This window comes from Camelina sativa, chromosome 1, assembly GCF_030686135.1.
Source record: "Camelina sativa cultivar CO46 ecotype springtype chromosome 1, ASM3068613v1".
NCBI classification, from domain to species: Eukaryota; Viridiplantae; Streptophyta; class Magnoliopsida; order Brassicales; family Brassicaceae; genus Camelina; species Camelina sativa.
Genome location: NC_141880.1, coordinates 25,187,054 through 25,205,429, shown reverse-complemented (window position 1 = coordinate 25,205,429; position 18,376 = coordinate 25,187,054). Strand labels below are relative to the sequence as shown.

At 34.9% G+C, this 18,376-nt stretch overlaps 4 protein-coding genes and 1 pseudogene across 17 annotated transcripts; 4 read left to right on the top strand and 1 right to left on the bottom strand.

The window, feature by feature from the left end:
• Positions 1 to 1,783: 1,783 nt before the first annotated feature.
• LOC104702665 (uncharacterized) lies at positions 1,784 to 5,059 on the bottom strand. Of its 12 annotated transcripts, none has more exons than XM_087462035.1 (8): positions 4,645 to 4,704; positions 4,403 to 4,478; positions 4,036 to 4,191; positions 3,861 to 3,930; positions 3,508 to 3,670; positions 2,587 to 3,343; positions 2,419 to 2,513; positions 1,784 to 2,087 (listed from the first exon to the last, which is right to left on the bottom strand). In XM_087462035.1, exons 3-6 carry the CDS (start codon positions 4,161 to 4,163, stop codon positions 3,333 to 3,335), a joined length of 372 nt encoding a protein of 123 aa, XP_087318161.1. In that variant the 5' UTR covers positions 4,164 to 4,191; positions 4,403 to 4,478; positions 4,645 to 4,704; the 3' UTR covers positions 1,784 to 2,087; positions 2,419 to 2,513; positions 2,587 to 3,332. The 12 variants fall into 12 exon arrangements, 10 of the variants coding, with proteins under 10 accessions (XP_087318161.1, XP_087318150.1, XP_087318173.1 ...); XM_087462024.1 differs by having other exon boundaries at positions 2,587 to 3,289; XM_087462047.1 differs by lacking the exon at positions 4,036 to 4,191 and having other exon boundaries at positions 2,587 to 3,289; positions 4,666 to 4,728.
• LOC104702691 (1-aminocyclopropane-1-carboxylate oxidase 1) lies at positions 2,108 to 3,323 on the top strand. The gene is made up of 3 exons (XM_010418596.2): positions 2,108 to 2,241; positions 2,326 to 2,546; positions 2,628 to 3,323. Exons 1-3 carry the CDS (start codon positions 2,116 to 2,118, stop codon positions 3,211 to 3,213), a joined length of 933 nt encoding a protein of 310 aa, XP_010416898.1. The 5' UTR covers positions 2,108 to 2,115; the 3' UTR covers positions 3,214 to 3,323.
• LOC104702650 (tetraspanin-2) lies at positions 4,445 to 8,804 on the top strand. 2 transcript variants are annotated; one of them, XM_010418555.3, is made up of 4 exons: positions 4,445 to 4,798; positions 4,903 to 5,209; positions 8,027 to 8,327; positions 8,560 to 8,804. In XM_010418555.3, the coding sequence occupies exons 1-4, from the start codon at positions 4,605 to 4,607 to the stop codon at positions 8,568 to 8,570; spliced, it is 813 nt and encodes a 270-aa protein (XP_010416857.1). In that variant the 5' UTR covers positions 4,445 to 4,604; the 3' UTR covers positions 8,571 to 8,804. The 2 variants fall into 2 exon arrangements, with proteins under 2 accessions (XP_010416857.1, XP_010416849.1); XM_010418547.3 differs by lacking the exon at positions 8,560 to 8,804 and having other exon boundaries at positions 8,027 to 8,525.
• Positions 8,805 to 10,800: 1,996 nt separating this feature from the next.
• On the top strand, positions 10,801 to 12,358 carry LOC104702703 (cytidine deaminase 1 pseudogene; annotated as a pseudogene). The gene has a single exon (XR_015563978.1). The product of XR_015563978.1 is annotated as a cytidine deaminase 1 pseudogene (transcript).
• Positions 12,359 to 14,753: 2,395 nt separating this feature from the next.
• LOC104702712 (enhanced ethylene response protein 5-like) lies at positions 14,754 to 18,109 on the top strand. The gene is made up of 13 exons (XM_010418625.2): positions 14,754 to 15,043; positions 15,567 to 15,703; positions 15,839 to 15,932; positions 16,032 to 16,121; positions 16,216 to 16,281; positions 16,371 to 16,460; positions 16,548 to 16,604; positions 16,704 to 16,765; positions 16,847 to 16,934; positions 17,047 to 17,123; positions 17,421 to 17,495; positions 17,594 to 17,699; positions 17,786 to 18,109. The coding sequence occupies exons 1-13, from the start codon at positions 14,876 to 14,878 to the stop codon at positions 17,915 to 17,917; spliced, it is 1,242 nt and encodes a 413-aa protein (XP_010416927.1). The 5' UTR covers positions 14,754 to 14,875; the 3' UTR covers positions 17,918 to 18,109.
• The last annotated feature ends 267 nt before the right edge of the window (positions 18,110 to 18,376 follow it).

Here is an 18,376-nt window from a genome sequence, read left to right as displayed (position 1 = left end):
CAAACGACGTTGTTTTAAGGTTTCGAACTCAACGACCTTGACACATCATCGTTTACGTGTCGAATTGATCAAAACATTTAACAGTTGACTAACGCTGTTTGAGTCAATGTAGGAATATGGGTAACAATTAGAAGTCTAGGTAGTAAATTTGAATTAAGTGAGAGTTTAGGTTGAAAAACACATGATTCTGTTGTTTGGGTAGGAATTTACACTTTTGAAATAGTACGGATTGAAATTTACTCTTTTCCCGAATTTTGCTACCATTTGATTGGCGATAACTATGGAGATACGGTGCACCGACTCATGAGAGACTGCATCAAGGCATCAACTCGGAATTATCAATCTGAAGTTCTGAACCGTCGATTGTAAGGCATGAGTCAAAGATATTTGACAGTTTTTGTTATATTATATGATTTCTTTTATATAACATAATCCGCATCTACGTTATGATCACCCACTTTAATTCCATTTAGGTTATAAGATTTCATTCTTTAAAGTTGCGTTTAAATTGACGTAAGAAAAGAGTGAAGTTGACAAAAAAAAAAGGTGAAGTACTTAAAGTTGTATGAAGGATATAGTCTTGATCGGGCAAAGACCATACTGATATAGAAAATATCTTAAAATGGAAGAGAGACTCTTGGTGAAGTAGAAGCTTCAACATAATGGAGTTATTAAAACAATATAGATAAACTCTAAATAGGTCTTATGACCCCTTAACTAATTCAAAAACTTGAAAATTTTATACAAACGACATTAGATATCTTGACAAAATCATATATATAAACCCTTTTTGAATAATTCCAAAATGCTAAAATGAATTATTCGTTGTAAAATCACATCTACACGTACGCATGTTATAGATAGATAAAGTCCGTGTGTTCACAAACGATTAACCATCATTTACAATTATGTAACATATCAAAAGTGTAATGACGTAACATATTAACAACACCAAAACAAAAAGATTCAATAACAGTTTGCCATATTCTTCCTCAGACTAGACGAACAAGTTAGGTCATAGATAACTGAAAACGTCTTTGTAAATATATAATTAATTATGTCTTGGCCCATTTAAGCTCTCTAAAGGACCGTCATGGTTTTGAATACACCATGCACGAGTAAAAAGGATATTTGTGTCGGTGCTGATTTTTAGACTAGACTAACACAGATGATAATTCGGAATATTCGACGCTAAAAAAGAAAAGAAAAGATAACATTCTTTAAACACTACTATCACAAATTCTTTATAAGAACAAAGAAGTGATAATATATGAAACTTATAAAAATATTTATTCAAAACCGAGAGCGCCCATAGGAGGGGCCAATTCTTTGGTTAATTCTGCTTAGACCCACATTGATTTCTTTTCTATTGTCGGATGGAATATGGATGCCATCCATCAACCTGACCTTTTTTAGCCAGTAGTACTAAAATTCTGAATTATTTGGTTTTCTAGTAATCTTGAAATAAACAGTTTGAATATATACAGTACTTTACTTTCCCACAAATCTATTTTCACGTAAAATCAAATCCTATAAAGCTTAAGGATCATATTATCAATTTTATTAGTTGTCTATAGCTCCTCTCTAAACACAACAACTTAACACATTTTTCTGTAACACTAATCACGCTTAGAAAAAAAATCAGTGGAAACAAAAACATAAAAGAGACATGATAGGCTAGGTCCAGTGAATATGATATGAGTAGGGATAAGAAAAAGAAAAAAAAAACACTTTCCTTGTGAAGGAGAAAGAAAATTCACATTAATTAGGTTGCAAGAAAACATAATGAACTGACCAAAACACTTAAGAAATTATGAAAATTTGTAAAAAAAAAACTTTTGGTCACATGGTTGTATGGACTGAACTTGGACTTCTCTGCAATCCCTCTTGTTCATTTTACATTTCCAAAGCAGATTCTTATACATTTTTCTAATTATTTAAATTGGTACTAAATCGAGTGAAAAGAATAGTATTGGAAGAAACTATTGTTTTTGCCTCCAAGTAGGCACCTATGCCATACAGAAACAGAGTTTCAACTCTTCACTCCATTGCCTATAAATACTCTTTTCAGATTGCATTCAACCAATCTGTGTCTCAGAACAAAAATCAAAAGAGATGGTTTTTATCAAGGAGAGAGAGATGGAGATTCCAGTTATTGATTTTGGAGAATTGGATAGAGAGAACAGAAGCAAGACTATGTCACTTCTCGATCATGCATGTGATAAATGGGGCTTCTTCATGGTATGTATAAATATCTTTATGCAAAAGCCAGTGTTTTCTAAGATATGTCTACTGTATATCTTCAAAGAATTGGTGAATTTGCAGGTTGATAATCATGGAATTGATAAAGAGTTGATGGATAAAGTGAAAAAGATGATTAACTCTCACTATGAGGAGCATCTGAAAGAGGAGTTTTACCAGTCAGAGATGGTGAAAGCTTTGAGTGAAGGCAGAACTTCAGATGCAGATTGGGAAAGCAGTTTCTTCATCTCTCATAAGCCAGCTTCAAACATCTGCAAGATCCCAAACATTTCAGAGGAACTCAGGTAAAGTAAATAAGAGGTTGAATAGTTCCAAAGGCTTTACCATTTTACATATTTGCTGAGAGGGGGGAACTGATATTGCAGCAAGACGATGGATGAATATGTTTCTCAACTGCACAAGTTTGCAGAGAGGCTCTCCAAGCTCATGTGTGAGAATCTTGGTCTTGACGAGGAAGACATGACGAAGGCGTTTTCTGGTTCAAAAGGTCCAGCTTTTGGGACAAAAGTGGCTAAATACCCAGAATGCCCTCGTCCTGAGCTGATGAGAGGGCTGAGAGAACATACTGACGCTGGGGGAATCATATTACTCCTGCAGGATGATCAGGTGCCTGGTCTTGAGTTCTTTAAAGATGGGAAGTGGATTTCTATACCACCATCCAAGAACAACACCATTTTTGTCAATACCGGTGACCAAGTCGAGATACTGAGTAATGGGAGGTACAAGAGTGTTGTACACCGTGTAATGACAGTGAAGCAAGGAAGCAGACTGTCGATTGCTACGTTTTACAATCCGGCTGGTGATGCCATAATATCTCCAGCTCCGAAGCTCCTGTATCCAAGTGGCTTCCGGTTTCAAGACTACCTGAAGCTTTATTCAACTACCAAGTTCGGAGACAAAGGCCCCAGACTTGAGACCATGAAAAAAATGGAAAATGGACATTCAGCCTAGGAAGCATCTGGACTTTTTAATGCTCCCATAAAATTCTCCCATTTTTGCTTAAAACTTGTCTTCTTCTTGTGTTTCCCTTTATAAAGAAAATAACAGCCACGTTTGATTCAGCTTGTATACTACTTTATTCCTGGGATGATCAGTTTACAAACATGTCACCACTCTGTTCCATTAAAAAGTAAAATATAGTTTCCTCTTATGCTCTTTTGACTACACAAGCCTTGATGACAACTTTGAAATCCTTAACCGAGCCCATCAGAAACTTGTTTGACCTCTATCCCTACAGAACATCACCTTGCAAATGAAGTTTTTGAACCCATCCTTCCTGAATGCTCAATGGGAACACCAACACCAAAACTGGAATCTGGCTGGGGCAACGAAGCTCTTCTTTCGTCACTTTCACTTGACATGTTCCAAACCAAAGCTGAAGCAGGCTCATCAAATTCCTCAAGAGCCCCTCACCATACCAAAAAGAAGAGTTTTTGATCTTATGATTAGACAATGAGCTAGTATATAGACTCAAACTCTTCCAATTAAAACCAGATGAGGAAATAATATACTTAAATCAGTAATCTTGGTTTACACATTCTATCGAGCAGCTTGTGTGCATCAAATACCAATCCTCTGAATTAAAAAGCAAAGCCTACCTCTTGATCAGTACCCGACACTTCCCTCATCAAGCTTAAGACAAAATCGTGCTCCAAAACATCTCTAATGCTGAAAAAAAAAAAAAAAAAAAAATCGAACAATTGAACTCAATCAACGCAATCACACAAAGTCGTTTACGCCACGTGGTTAGTTCTCGTTGGTTTGATCAAGTACTTGCACAGAATAGAAGAATCTTCTCTTCGATATAAAGCAGTAACAACGCGCACAAACGCGCGTCTGTTGCACAAACTCGCTTTCAAAGCCAACAAAAAGTAATCTCGTGTCTCCGCGTGTCCGTCCATCCATCAGACCATGTGACATGATTCCACTCTTTAAAAACCCAAAAAGCCGGTCCGACCACCAGATTAACCCAGTTCATCTTAAAAGTGAAACTACAAATTATCCCTTTTAACCAGTTCACTTTCCATCATAAACCAAACATTTCTATGTTTAATTAATCGAATAAAATAATTAACCCACTCCCTTTAAATCAACTTCAAACCGGAAATTGAGTTTTCCGGACCGGAGGAAAGAACCGAACCTCGTTTTCTGTAAATAGGGAGTAAACAGAGGTTTCACACATCCCATCACCTCTCGAACCACCGACCTTCATAAGTCTAAAAACAGAGACAACAATCAGCACTCCTCTCACTCTCATAATTTCATTTTCATTCTATAAAAAAACAAACAAACAAAAAAAGCTCGAATCTTCTTCAAGTCAGAGAGAGAAAGAGAGAATTTTGATGGCGTTAGCGAATAACTTAACCGCGATACTGAACTTACTAGCTTTACTCTGTTCCATACCAATAACGGCGTCAGGTATATGGCTAGCTTCAAAGCCTGACAACGAGTGTGTTAATCTCCTCCGTTGGCCCGTCGTCGTCCTCGGCGTTCTCATCCTCGTCGTCTCCGCAACTGGTTTCATCGGCGCCTACAAGTAAGAATCCAAAGAACCATTTTTTTAATGAAATTTACAGAGAAAACAGAGTGAGTTGTGATTTACAAATCATAAAGATCTAAACTTTGAGCTTTCAAATTCAGGTACAAGGAGACTTTACTGGCGGTTTACTTGTGTTGTATGGCGATACTGATCGGGCTTTTGCTGGTGGTTTTGATATTTGCTTTCGTCGTGACCCGACCCGATGGATCGTATCAGGTTCCGGGTAGAGGTTACAAAGAGTATAGGGTTGAAGGGTTCTCGAATTGGCTGAAGGAGAACGTTGTGGATTCCAAGAATTGGGTGAGGCTAAGGGCTTGTCTGGCTGATACTAACGTTTGTCCTAAACTCAACCAAGAGTTCATTACCGCCGATCAGTTCTACTCCTCCTCTAAGATCACTCCTCTCCAGGCATGTTCTCTCTTTCTTCTTTTATTCTTTTTTTTTTCTTAAGAAACCCCCTCAACTTCTACTTTGTTTGATTTGTCTCCCCCATAAATTTGTTTTTGTTTGGTGTATTGTGGTAGTTGTTATGCAACCTGTGGTTAATTAAAGTAGGTTAGGATTTTGGTAAATGAATCATATTAAGACAGTGTGAGACTCAACACTCAACAGCGACATATATTTTTTGGTAGTATTTTTTTTTTTCATATAGGAGTAACATTTTAGAGGGTTTTTGGTTTTATTTATTTGACTTTATGCAAAATTTTATTTAACATGATTTTGTCATTTTAAAGTTAAAAATTTTAATTTCTCTGAGTAACATTTTCGAGTAAAAAAGTGGAATTGTTTTTTTTTTTTTTTTTGTCTTTGTGCTTTAACTCAAAAAACATTTTATATACAGTATACTCCCGCAGTTAACCGAATTTGAATTGGTTGGTGATACTATAAAAATCATTAGGCTAACATTTTAGGTCAAAAATAATAGTGTTAATTGGATTAATAGTACCACAAATGCTCTTTTTATGCTGTTTTTGGACCCAAAAAAGAATCCAAGAAGCAAGACAGTTTTAACATGCTTAGCAACTTTAGGTATGATGCATTTTCATACTAATTATGATGCATTTACGAAATATTTAAGTCATTATCGCACTAAATACGTCCATAAGTCAAATAAAAGCGTAGTACACCTCTCTACATGATTATTCATTATTGATAGGTAACTTGTAAACTAACTTTGCTTGCTAAAATCTAGACTAAATATTCAAAGATTAGTTGACAGATAGTACCGTGACCGACTTTTTAAAGTTAAAATCTAGACTAAATATTGATCTTCCAACGAATCATTTTGGGTTTAATTAAGTATTATTAGATGATTAATGGAGATAAGATACGAAGTAAAAGAGAATGTTTTGTAAATCTCTAGATTATGTGAGACCTACGGTTTGTTCTTGTTCTTGCAAAAGAATAGAAAGAAAGGTCCATTTTTCAAAGGAGAAAAAACTAAAGTATGTGGCTTATATCATAAAGTTACATAATTCTCTTTAGCTTTTGTGAAGTCCAAAAGAGCATTGTTCTTATTCTTATTCTTTTTTTGAATAAGAAAAAAAAAATTCTTTTTTTTTTGGTTTGCAGCTTTTAGTTATATTTCGTTTTGTATATTTCCTTATCTTTGAAAAAACTAAAAAAATGGTTTCTGACCTAATTAATATCATGTATTCTAGTGTTGGAGTGGAAATTTTTCTTAACATATCGTAGTTAGTGACATTTTGTAATAATTTAGGCCATATGCAATCACCATTATTGAAACATATTTATGCCTCGTAGACTGGTGTAGAAGTTGATGGAGACCAAGTCCAAAAGATTATGTAGTAAGATATAATCAGAATTCAAAATTATACACTATCATAAGGACCCACCCATGCACCCACAATATGGTACATGATAAAATATGTTTTATCTGTTTATTTATAATGTTTGTCCTTTGTCACTTATCTCACTCACAAAATTCATTGATCCCATTCACTTTAGATAAGTCTTTTTATATCCCATCTCAAAACTTGACAAAATTTCCAACTTTTTCCGTTCAAATTTTTTTTAATTTAAATCAATCTTAAAATTAACTTTTATGTCTTTTAAGCTTGAAACATGGAGTGATTAAGGGTATATATGAACTTTTTTTTTATTCGAACAATATATCGACCAAAGGAAGTAGGAACTATAAATTCTTAGGTTTTTGTTATAATTGAATTAAGATATTGGTATTACTTAAGACTTAGTTGTGTGGGCAATAAGATCATCTAGTTTTCTTATCGTCTTACGAATCAGAAATTCCGGTAAATTTGTATTATATATCATCCAAACTATATTCCTTAACTAAATTTCTAGCAAGTGGTCATCCTAGTCCATTGTCACTGTAACAAGATTGGAACCAACCACTAATAATTAAATAAGCCTAGATGATGAGGTTTTGACATGAGTTATATATATCGTTAGTCACTAGACATGCATTATTAAATATTGGGCCAATGATTTGATTCAATAATTACAAATCACAAGTCTTTGTCTCCATCATGAAACATAATAGATAATTATATCCCTCCCATGTTGTCCCACTTTCTTTTTCTTATTTGAATAATTAAGACGGAAGAAATAAGTAGATTTCTAGGAAAGAACTATACAATTTCTCTTCCTCGAGACAAAACCAAAATTTACTCATAAGGAATACGAGGATTATTCTGTGATAAAAAATTCAAGTGTTTTCCTCTCCTTATGTACTTTACAATAAGTAAGCAATTTTTTAGGTTTCATTGTTTTATATCATGATTGTGTTTTGTTTGCATTTTGTGTATACTTTTTTTTAATCCAAATTAAGAACCCATAACCTTAGCAAAAAATATTTATTCGCTGTAAACAAAAACGCCAAACGCATATGGTAGAGTTTGTGTTTACATTGTGTAACATATTATAATTCTAGGTTTATATTACAGAAATGTGAATTATTTATGGTTTTCAATAGTAAACGTACGTAAAACTTGTGTTTGAAGCAATAAGAGAACAATATTTCAGAATACATATATAGGCCTATATCCATCCATGTTACAAGATCATCTAGATATACTTGTTCTCGCCAAGCTTATAGTATAGCACATATATAAGATATCTTTAAAAGGATCATCACATTTTAATTTGAAAAGTAACTATTTATTGTTCTTACATAAGGCAAAATAGTTTTGTTGTTTTCATATCTAATTATGACATTATGTTTAACGTTTTGTTGTTTCACAGTCCGGCTGCTGCAAACCACCAACCGCGTGTGGCTACAACTTTGTGAACCCAACCCTGTGGCTAAACCCGAACAACATGGCTGCAGACGCAGACTGTTACTTATGGAGCAATGACCAGAGCCAGCTTTGTTACAATTGCAATTCATGCAAAGCTGGTCTACTTGGAAACCTTAGAAAAGAATGGCGTAAAGCAAATCTCATACTTATCATCACTGTCGTTGTTCTCATATGGGTTTACGTTATTGCGTGTAGCGCGTTTAGGAATGCTCAGACTGAGGATCTCTTCCGCAAATACAAACAAGGTTGGGTCTAAAGTGTGTTTGTGTATAAATTTGTTTGTAGTAGTTGTTGAAAATATTTGAGTATTCGAAAATAGCTTGTGATATCATTTCTTTTCTTTTATGGATACTGTTTTTACGTTTCTGTTAGATTTGGTGTTGAAAAGACAGCAAAATTGAACTCTTACATTGTTTTGGATATGAGTGCTTTGGCTTTTTATTTTTTCACCTCTTTTTTCTTTTGGGGTTTCATTAGGTGGTGTTTAGAAGGTTGGGCTACTGGTTACTAGCTTACTGCCTCCAGGCTGTAAGCTTCCTGAATCGCAAGGCCAATGAATGATTTCTGTTGGTGATTATGATTGATGCAATTACGCCATCGAGGATATATATATTAATATATACATATAATGTTTTTATGCAAGGTTGAGTTTATGCTACAACATTTTCTTTTTTTGACATGGACAAAAAAAAAGGTGATATTTAAAGTAAATTGTCACGAAATGTCTCTAGTTAAATCACAGTGATTGTTGGGTTATAGAGAGTTCTCTCAGTTTCTTCTACTAAGGAGAATCTTTAACCGTTGGTTAAAACATGATTATCAAACAAAGACTTGTCTTTTGTTTGGGAGCTCTCATCTTAATATAATCGAGAGAAATGTGTGTGACGTTCCCAACGATAAGAACAAACCATAATTGCTAAAGGATACAGAAGCTCTCTTTAGTCCCGTGTACTTCTTTCTATCTTACTAACATCTTTTGTAATTAACTATTTTTCCTTGGATCTCAATCAAATAATTGTTAAATTAACAATACAGCAGACTTTTTCTCTCGACCAAGTTCGTCCTACCCGCAAAAAAACCAGATTTTCCGTTTACCCTCTCCGGTGATCGGCGCTCTTCGCCATAACCGTGAGAGGGTCCCTATGCTCTGTTTATGTGTTTAGTTTTGTTTCTTGTTTGTGTCGCTCGGCTAGATCTGGAGGTTCGATGTTAGTATTGGTGTGCTCAATAAATGAGTTGGATTTTCACGGTGAGGCTTGCTCGGCGGTCTTTTGAGCGTTGTTTCATCCTCTCCCAGAATTTCAAAGAGAAGTTTTTTTGCCTTTGTCAGATCCGGCGTGATTCTGGTCTTTTAGGTGGTACTTCTCGTTTTGTGGCCATGGGTTCTTGTTGTCTCATGTCTGAGTAAGCTGATCTCCTCATATTTCTCCTGCATCTTTTTAGTGTTGTCTCATGTGAAGTGTTTAGTGTCGATTGCAGTCTTGTTGGGCCTTCGTTTGGGGAGCCATTAAGGTTGATTGAGGTTTTGATTTGTGTTTGGTTTGAGGAAGCGGTCAGAGCAGCCATGTTTGTGAAGGTTTCTGATTACAAGTAAGGATGATGATGTCGGATCTTAGATCAACGGTTGGTTTGGATAATAAATGCCATTGTGGTTTGCTTGTTCCTGTCTCAGATTTTGTTGCTAGTCTTGTTCTTCTTCGCTTTTATGCCGCAGTATGGGATGGCTAAGGATCCTTATCAGTTCCGTTCAGCCTTTGCCTTTTCTCCCAGTCCTTGTCTCCTTGATTCAGCTTGTGGTTCCTGTTAGGCTCGGCTCCTTTCTTAGCAGAGGTTTCATGTTTAGTGTTTGGTTGGTAGTCTTCAAAGCTTGCAGTGTTTTCTTGCTCTTGGTGTTCGCGGCGTGTGTTAACTTTGAGAATTTTTGCTTTGCTCCTTGTCCCCGCCTTCATGATCTGTTTAGATATGATCGCTTTTTGAAGGATTCTAGTTAGACGTAATGAGACGCATCAGTCGTCGTCGTCGCATCTGGGAGTTTGTTTGAGTCTCTATGAACTTCTATGAGTGCTCTTTGCTTGCCGGGTTATGATGTCCTTGTTCTCGAGAGATTGGCTCTCACCATGATAGGAGGAGGTAGGTGTTATTTACGGATTGGCCGTGGGCGGCCGTGGATAAACCGCATACGCAGGTGTTTCAGAAGAAGAAGTTTCTCGGCTATCTTTGGTTCTTCCATTTTTAAGGTTCTGCCTTGTTATCTCTGTTTTTGCTTAAGGAGTCGTCCTGTTACGATTTGGGTTCGATATTATTTGTTTGTATTTCTAATTCAGTTTATAGTTTCCCTTAGATAGAGCTTAGTTTCCGGAGATTTCTTTTTTTCTGCGGCAATTGACTCTGGGGACTTCTAGTTGTCCGCTGGCTTAAACGTCTCTTTTTTAGGCATATGTAATATACCTTTGGTTTCAAAACATGTTCTAATAAAATTCAAGATGACCAAAAAAACAACACCGCAATTAAAATGTTTATTATTCCCTCTATCAAAAAAATATATAAACCTGTGCTGTCTTTAGCTCTACATTACAATTCATTCCTAACCTTAAAAATAATATTATCCGGAGATTTTTTTGTAAGTTTCGTAACGTGGTCGAAACTACTAGGTAAGTTCCTTTATCCACAAAATAGTATATTCAATTCAAGACGAGCTTTCTTAGACCACGATTTTGACATTATGTTACAATAACATGCATGTTTCTTGCATTTTTCGTAGTTTGCATAAAAGACTAAAAGAGTATCCCATTCGGTTTAGTTAAAACGGAAATCTTATATATTTTACATTTAATTTAATTATAAACCCAGATCAACAATCATATGCCTAATCCTTTTTGTATTTGCTTATATATTTTTTTTTAAAACAATTTTGAATATGGTTTTTATAGATAGTCATCTTAGCTATTTTACATTATTATGAAATTTACAAAATTGAACCGAGTCCGAGACCAAACCGAACCAAACCAATTCAGATACTTCATTCAATTGCGTAATGTAGTTTCCATACTTTTATAATCTATAAATAGTTTTGTTTCACAGAGCATTCCATTTCATAATCCTCCTCCCCGTTTCCCGGATCTCTCCTATCTCAAAAAAAAACCCGACCCATTTTAATCGATCCAAACCGGGTCAACCCAAAATGGATAAGCCAAGCTTCGTCATCCAATCCGAAGAAGCTGAATCCGCCGCGAAACAACTCGGCGTCTCCGTCCTCCAGCTCCTCCCTTCGCTGGTCAAACCAGCTGAATCCTACGCTCGAACTCCGATTTCAAAATTCAACGTCGCAACCGTCGGACTCGGATCATCGGGTCGGATCTTCTTAGGCGTCAATGTCGAATTCCCAAAGCTCCCTCTCCACCACTCAATCCACGCCGAGCAGTTCCTCGTCACCAACCTCAGGCTCAACGGCGAGCGTCAACTCAAAAACTTCGCCGTCTCCGCCGCACCGTGTGGTCATTGCCGCCAGTTCCTTCAAGAAATCCGCGACGCGCCTGAGATCAAAATCCTGATCACCGATCCAAAAAACTCCGCCGATTCCGATTCCGCCGCCGACTCAGACGGATTCTTACGCCTCGGAAGCTTCTTGCCTCACAGATTCGGTCCCGACGATCTTCTCGAGAAAGATCTCCCTCTTCTCCTCGAACCTCACGATAACGGTCTCGTTATCTCAGATCTCGACTCGGTCTGCAACGGAACCATCGAGTCCTCCGCCGATTTGAAACAAACGGCTTTGGCGGCGGCGAACAGATCGTACGCGCCGTATAGTTTGTGTCCGTCGGGAGTCTCGTTGGTGGACTGTGACGGGAAAGTGTACAGAGGTTCGTATATGGAATCGGCGGCGTATAATCCTAGTTTGGGACCAGTGCAGGCGGCGCTGGTTGATTACGTGGCTAACGGTGGTGGAGGAGGTTACGAGAGGATCGTCGGAGCGGTGTTGGTGGAGACAAAAGATGCGGTGGTGAGGCAAGAGCAGACGGCGAGGTTGTTGTTAGAGACCATATCGCCGAAATGCGAATTCAAAGTGTCTCATTGCTATGCAGCTTAAAACGAGAGAATCATTTAATTATCTCAACGACGAAAACGAATAAAAAAAAAAATGTCACTTCCCTTTTTTATTTCATACACTATAATTGTTGAAATTGATGTGTGCTTCTCTCAATGATGTGGATAGATTTAAAAATAATGTTTATGACACATAAGGTAAGAGAATAAGATAAAGTTTTTTTTATGATTATTTTAAATGTGGATTCTAATTTATTTCTCAATTTTTTTTTATCTTATTTTTTCCTTCTGGTGTGAGTTGTGAAAAATCAAGATTTTTTAGATGAGTTGGTTTTTATATCGAATAATTTATATATATATATATATATATATATATATATATATAATACAACATATTTTAGTAGGAAACCTAAAAATATAAAGTCTCTCAAATTTCTAGTTATTTTCAACTTTTAACATTTACAACATAAATGCTAATACTATGTTAACTTATCTCAATTCAAAATTACTCTAAAATATATTAGTATTTAACAATTTATAATATATTAATATCTTGAATTAAAATAAAATAAAATGAGTTTTTGGAAACAAAAACCAAAAGCTCACTTTAAAGTTTAAAATACTAGTCTACTACTGTCATAATATTGTGTTAAACTGTTAGTAAAGTTAGGTTGCAACTCGGTTCTTTTATGTTCGCAGAAAGGCAAAAATAAATGTACATATTTTGGTGCCTTTAATTTATACATTGAATTTGATTTGTTGGAGTAAAGGTTCCAAATAGGAATTGTATGAAAGGAGAGAGTATAATAAAGATGATCCACCAAGCAACTCCCTACTATGAGACTATGAGTGGTGAACAATGAATCTAACTATCTAAGATCTTTAGATTACTTGATTTCATAATGAATACTTTTCAGGGATAAAAAGCTAAGAGCATACATTTTTAGCAGGAATCCTACATAATTGTCTAGTTATCTCTAGACAAAAAATTGGGAAGTTGGCAGAAGTAACACAAAAAAAAAAACTTTAATTAATTCACTAACCATTCTAACCATGACTTTATAATATTCTTTGTATTTTTTATAATAATGACAAATTTGCCCATTGTACACTATAAACAGCTACCACTCTCTTTTACATACATAGTCACGTGCATTCTCTTCTCGTTATATACTTTCTCATTTTCTCTTCTCCTTTAACCTCTATCTTTCTTCCTTTATTTTCTCAATTTTCTTATCTATCTTTCATTAATTTACTTATAGTTTACAATAAAATCTATTGTATACAAATTATTTGTATTTCACAATCTCACTTAAAAATTGACTTTTTCTTTTATGTTTTTATCTGATTTTTTTTTAAGTGAACAACTTTAACGCAATATGTAATTAACATTATGTATTTATTTCTACTATATAGAATATAATAACATTTTATTATATTTTTTAAAATAGATTCTATTTATTTAATCTTCATGTAGTCTAATTTTAGCATACAACGTAATTCGATAGTTTGAGTTCTCAATATTGTATCTCTTAGGGTATAATATCATTTTTTCGGAAATTCTTAAACTCGACAAGTTAAGTTTCATATATTATATGTTTTCTAGAAAACAGCTTGTTTCACATTTTTCATTTTATTATATATTATTTCATTTCATATGTTCTATTTATAAATATTTTCTGTTTTGTTATTATTTTAGTTTAGTTTAGATTTCTATAAAAAGTAGTATAGTATAACATTTATATTCACATAGATTCTATATAGTATTGTTTGTATCTTACTTACATTATAATGTTTCTTATTCCGCATGTGTTTAACTTGGCTTGTTGAGTTACTTAAGCCATATTTTTTTTTATGTTATAGCATTTCTTTTTCAAAATATATTAAACTTGTCTATTTGGGTTCTTTATGTATCTTGTAGGGTATAAATTTTCTCTTTACGTTGTCTGTTTCACTTAACACTTTTTAAATAACATTACCACGACCATAATACATTTATTACTATTTTGTATAGTTTTATACTATTTCATTTGTCATATGTGTAAATCAAAACTTCTTTTATTATTTTTTTACTTTGCTAAGTTTGTGTCTGTTTTAAAAAATTCAAATCATGATATATAGAATAGAAAAACTAGATTTATTTTTATAAATATTATAAATTGAAAACAACATTTAAAATAATAAATATGAAATCCAGTGAAAGGGTAAAAAAACAAAAAAAAATATTTAAAAAAATAGTTACAACATTTTCTCCCTCCTCTCTCCCATGTCACCCTCTCTTTCTTTTAGTTGTTGCTCCTTGCGCGTGTAGTCCACACAAGGTAAATTTGGTCATTTCTCCATATCCAGTGGTTATTTGCTTTGTTTTTTTTTCAGCTAGTATGCTATATTCTTTGTTCATTTTTTTTAATTGGTTACCCACCAAATTCGCCTTGAACACAATTAAATTGTAAATTTAATATGGACCATAAGTAGCCCAACTAGTGAATTAATAAGCCCAATATCAGAAAACATTATCTAGATACTTTACGTTGATCCGTCAGATTACTTACAATCGGACGGTCCAAACGTTCCCACGATTCACAATTAGTGTGCTTATATTACGTCGTCGTTTCCCTTTTTTTTTTAAGACATCTCTCCGTTGTTTTCCTTTTTTTGTTGTTTCCTCTACTTAACCACAAGAACGAAGACTTCGATTTCGTTTCTCTCTGAAAGCATAAGTTAGACGAAGAAGAAGAAGGTGACAACAATGGCGTACGTTAGTATGGGTGAAGCTCACAGGCGAATCACTGAGTACTTAAACCGTTTCTGCGACGCCGTTTCGTACCAAGACTCTTCTACACTTTGCCGTCTCCTCTCTTTCTCTTCCAATTCTCCACCTCTTCTCTCACTCGCCGACGCACTCAACCTCTTCCAGGTACATTAAAATTTCTCATGATTTCTCCTGTTTTAATCGAGACCCATGATGTAAATTATCAGCTTTAAACACACTAGGATAATGTTTTTTTCGCGATTAGTGTGGTAAAGTTTGTGGCTTTTTGTTTCGATTTCAATCTATGATGCCTTACAATATGTTCCAATTGGGGTACTCGTATATTTGAATTTAGGGCTCAATAGAGTAGGAGCATAATCCTACGATAAAAGCATGATCTTTATATTAGCAAAGTTTGTACCTTTTAGCTTCAATATCAATCTAGGATCTTTAGAGTATGACTTTTCCAATTGGGTCCTCACACTTCATCAATGAGTATGAAAATTTTGAATTTCAGGCCGTGAAAGTGTCTCCCTAATTGAGTTGTTGTATTGAAACACTCTGTGTCTATGGTTGAGTTTATGAGTATGGTTTTTTAGATTTAGCGTTTGAAACTTTCGGGATTTTATATGTAGAGAGCTTTGAAAGGGCTGAATCCTCTGAAATTTCCTTTCTTTGACTGATACAGGACGCTAGCGGTTTGATTAGACAGTCTGATAAATTCTCTGAATTCGGCGAGATTCTGGCTCATTTGTTTCGTTCTCTACAAAGTTACCGAGTTGGGAATTTAGTTGAAGCATACCTTGCTTTCGAGAAGTTTGCCAAGTAAAGTATTCTTGTTCCCCTCTGCTCCTTTACTAATGTTTTATTTGATTTCAGGGTTTTACCTGTTGTAGGATAGATAAGCTCTATATTTGCGTGTTCCCAATGACTGATATTTGTTGGATTCTATTTGTGCAGTGCATTTGTTCAGGAGTTTCGTAATTGGGAATCTGCTTGGGCATTGGAAGCTCTGTATGTTGTTTGTTATGAAATTCGGGTTCTTGCAGAAAAGGTAGTATCTCATTCATATGTCCCTTTTTGAAAATTTTAATCTTGTTTAGTTTCGAGGATTCAGTTCTGAAAGCATGATTTTTTCCAAATTGAAATACAGGCTGATAAGGAGTTGACTTCTAATGGAAAATCTCCTGAGAAATTAAAAGCAGCTGGATCTCTTCTTATGAAAGTTTTCGGAGTTCTTGCTGTAAGTTGTCCCTTCAATATATATCTTCAGGACTATTAGTTTATGTTTGTGTTCAGATTCTTTTTCTGGGTCCTTATGTAGTTTTAAACTGTAGGGGAAAGGTCCAAAACGAGTCGGAGCACTATATGTGACGTGTCAATTGTTCAAGACCTACTTTAAGGTGATGTGCTTTATGGCTACAGTTTGATATTTCTGAGTTGAAATGATTTTACATCCAACTAAACATGTGTCCCTGATTTTGTATTTCAGCTTGGAACCGTCAATCTTTGTCGAAGTGTAATAAGAAGTATTGAAACTGCTCGGATATTTGACTTTGAGGAGTTTCCAAAAAGAGACAAGGTTTAGTGCAATTCTCCGTAAACAGTTTTAGTTTTTGGCCTCCCTATTCGGTTATTAATTATCTTCTCTCTTATTCACAAACACCAGGTCACATACATGTATTATACCGGACGATTAGAAGTCTTCAACGAAAATTTTCCTGCTGTAAGTCACTAAGAGATTTTCTCATTCTTTCACCGTTCATTTTGTTGTGTCAATCGAAATATTGATGGTAATATTCAATCTTTTCTTTGGATCTTGCAGGCGGATACAAAGCTATCATATGCTTTGCAATATTGCAACCCCAAAAGAGAACGGAATATAAGGTTTGATTGTGGTTTTACTCTTGCATTACTTTACTCTTGCATTGCGTTGCTTAATCAGCTTATGTGGCTTTTGTGTATCAGGATGATATTGAAGTATTTGATACCCGTGAAACTTTCAATAGGAGTTATACCGAAAGATGAGCTCTTGCAAAATTATAATCTTCATGAGGTAACAACTTTACTTTTTGTTCTATGAAATTCTCTTCAATTCCACGTCAAACTTATTTCTCATCTGCGGGTGATATTTTATCTCTCTTAATCTAACTTCTCTACATGTCCAGTACACAAAGATTGTGGAAGCTCTGAGAAAGGGTGATCTCAGGCTTCTCCGGCATGCTCTTCAAGAACATGAAGATCGGTATGTATTTCTTTCGACATCTTGGTTTTCTCATCTACATTCAAATGATAAGTCCTTGTGGTTACTTAAGTGCAATTAGCGTAGGCTGCTTGTAGTGGATTGTAGCTGTGTTGATAGCTCAGTAACAATTGGTTAGGTAGAGAGCTAACAGGTTAAAAGAAATATGGGGCAGAAGGTTTGGGATATTCTGGATTTGTTTAGGGGTTGGGATTTGGAATTGGTTCGAGTATTGAGATGCTTTCGTTTATTAAATGACTCAAGTCTCTCTATCATGGATCTAATAAACTCTTTGTACAGGTTCTTGAGGTCGGGTGTGTATCTTGTCTTGGAAAAGCTAGAGCTCCAAGTGTACCAGAGACTCATGAAGAAAATGTAAGCAAGATTAATATATAACACAAGCTTATCAATCCACGCAAGATTCTCGGATTACTTTAGTTTCATAACTCTTTATTAACAAATTTTCTTTTCAGTTATATTATCCAGAAGCAGAGTGATCCAGCGAGAGCGCACCAGCTGAAGCTTGAAGTGATTGCCAAAGCATTAAGATGGCTAGAAATGGACATGGATCTCGACGAGGTATCTTATACATTCCCATCCTATACATTGCTTTTGATTACTAGAAATGAATTCTATAAACTGAAAAATATTGGTTTTTGTTGCAGGTGGAATGTATAATGACGATATTGATATACAAGAACCTTGTGAAAGGTTATTTAGCCCACAAGAGCAAAGTGGTAGTTCTAAGCAAGCAAGATCCTTTCCCTAAACTAAACGGGAAGCCGGTTGGCTCATAGATTATATATATTAATATATATGAAGTACAATCACGAGCAATCCCTGCGAACTGCGGGCTTATTTTTGTTGTTGTATCAAGAAACCAATATTGCTTAATTTCATTATTGTTTTTATTGATGATATCGTCTAGTCGATTTTATTTAGCAAAAGGAATGCTAGAAAAGTAATAAGAACTTCTTCTACCGGCTTAAGCTTGTATATTTCTTTATCTTTTTTACATCAATGAACACAAGAGCTAACACAAGAACGAAAGCAACAGAGAAGAATACCTATCCGTGGATATTTCATCAAATACCAAATTTAAAAATAATAATAATTGAATGGAAAATTAAGTAATTAATAAGTTATGTATCCATGAGATTTTAATAATAATAATAATAATTAAATGAAAATTGAAGTAATTGATATGTTAATGTATCTTTTTTTTTTGTGGACTAGCAGAAGGAAAGACAAATTTT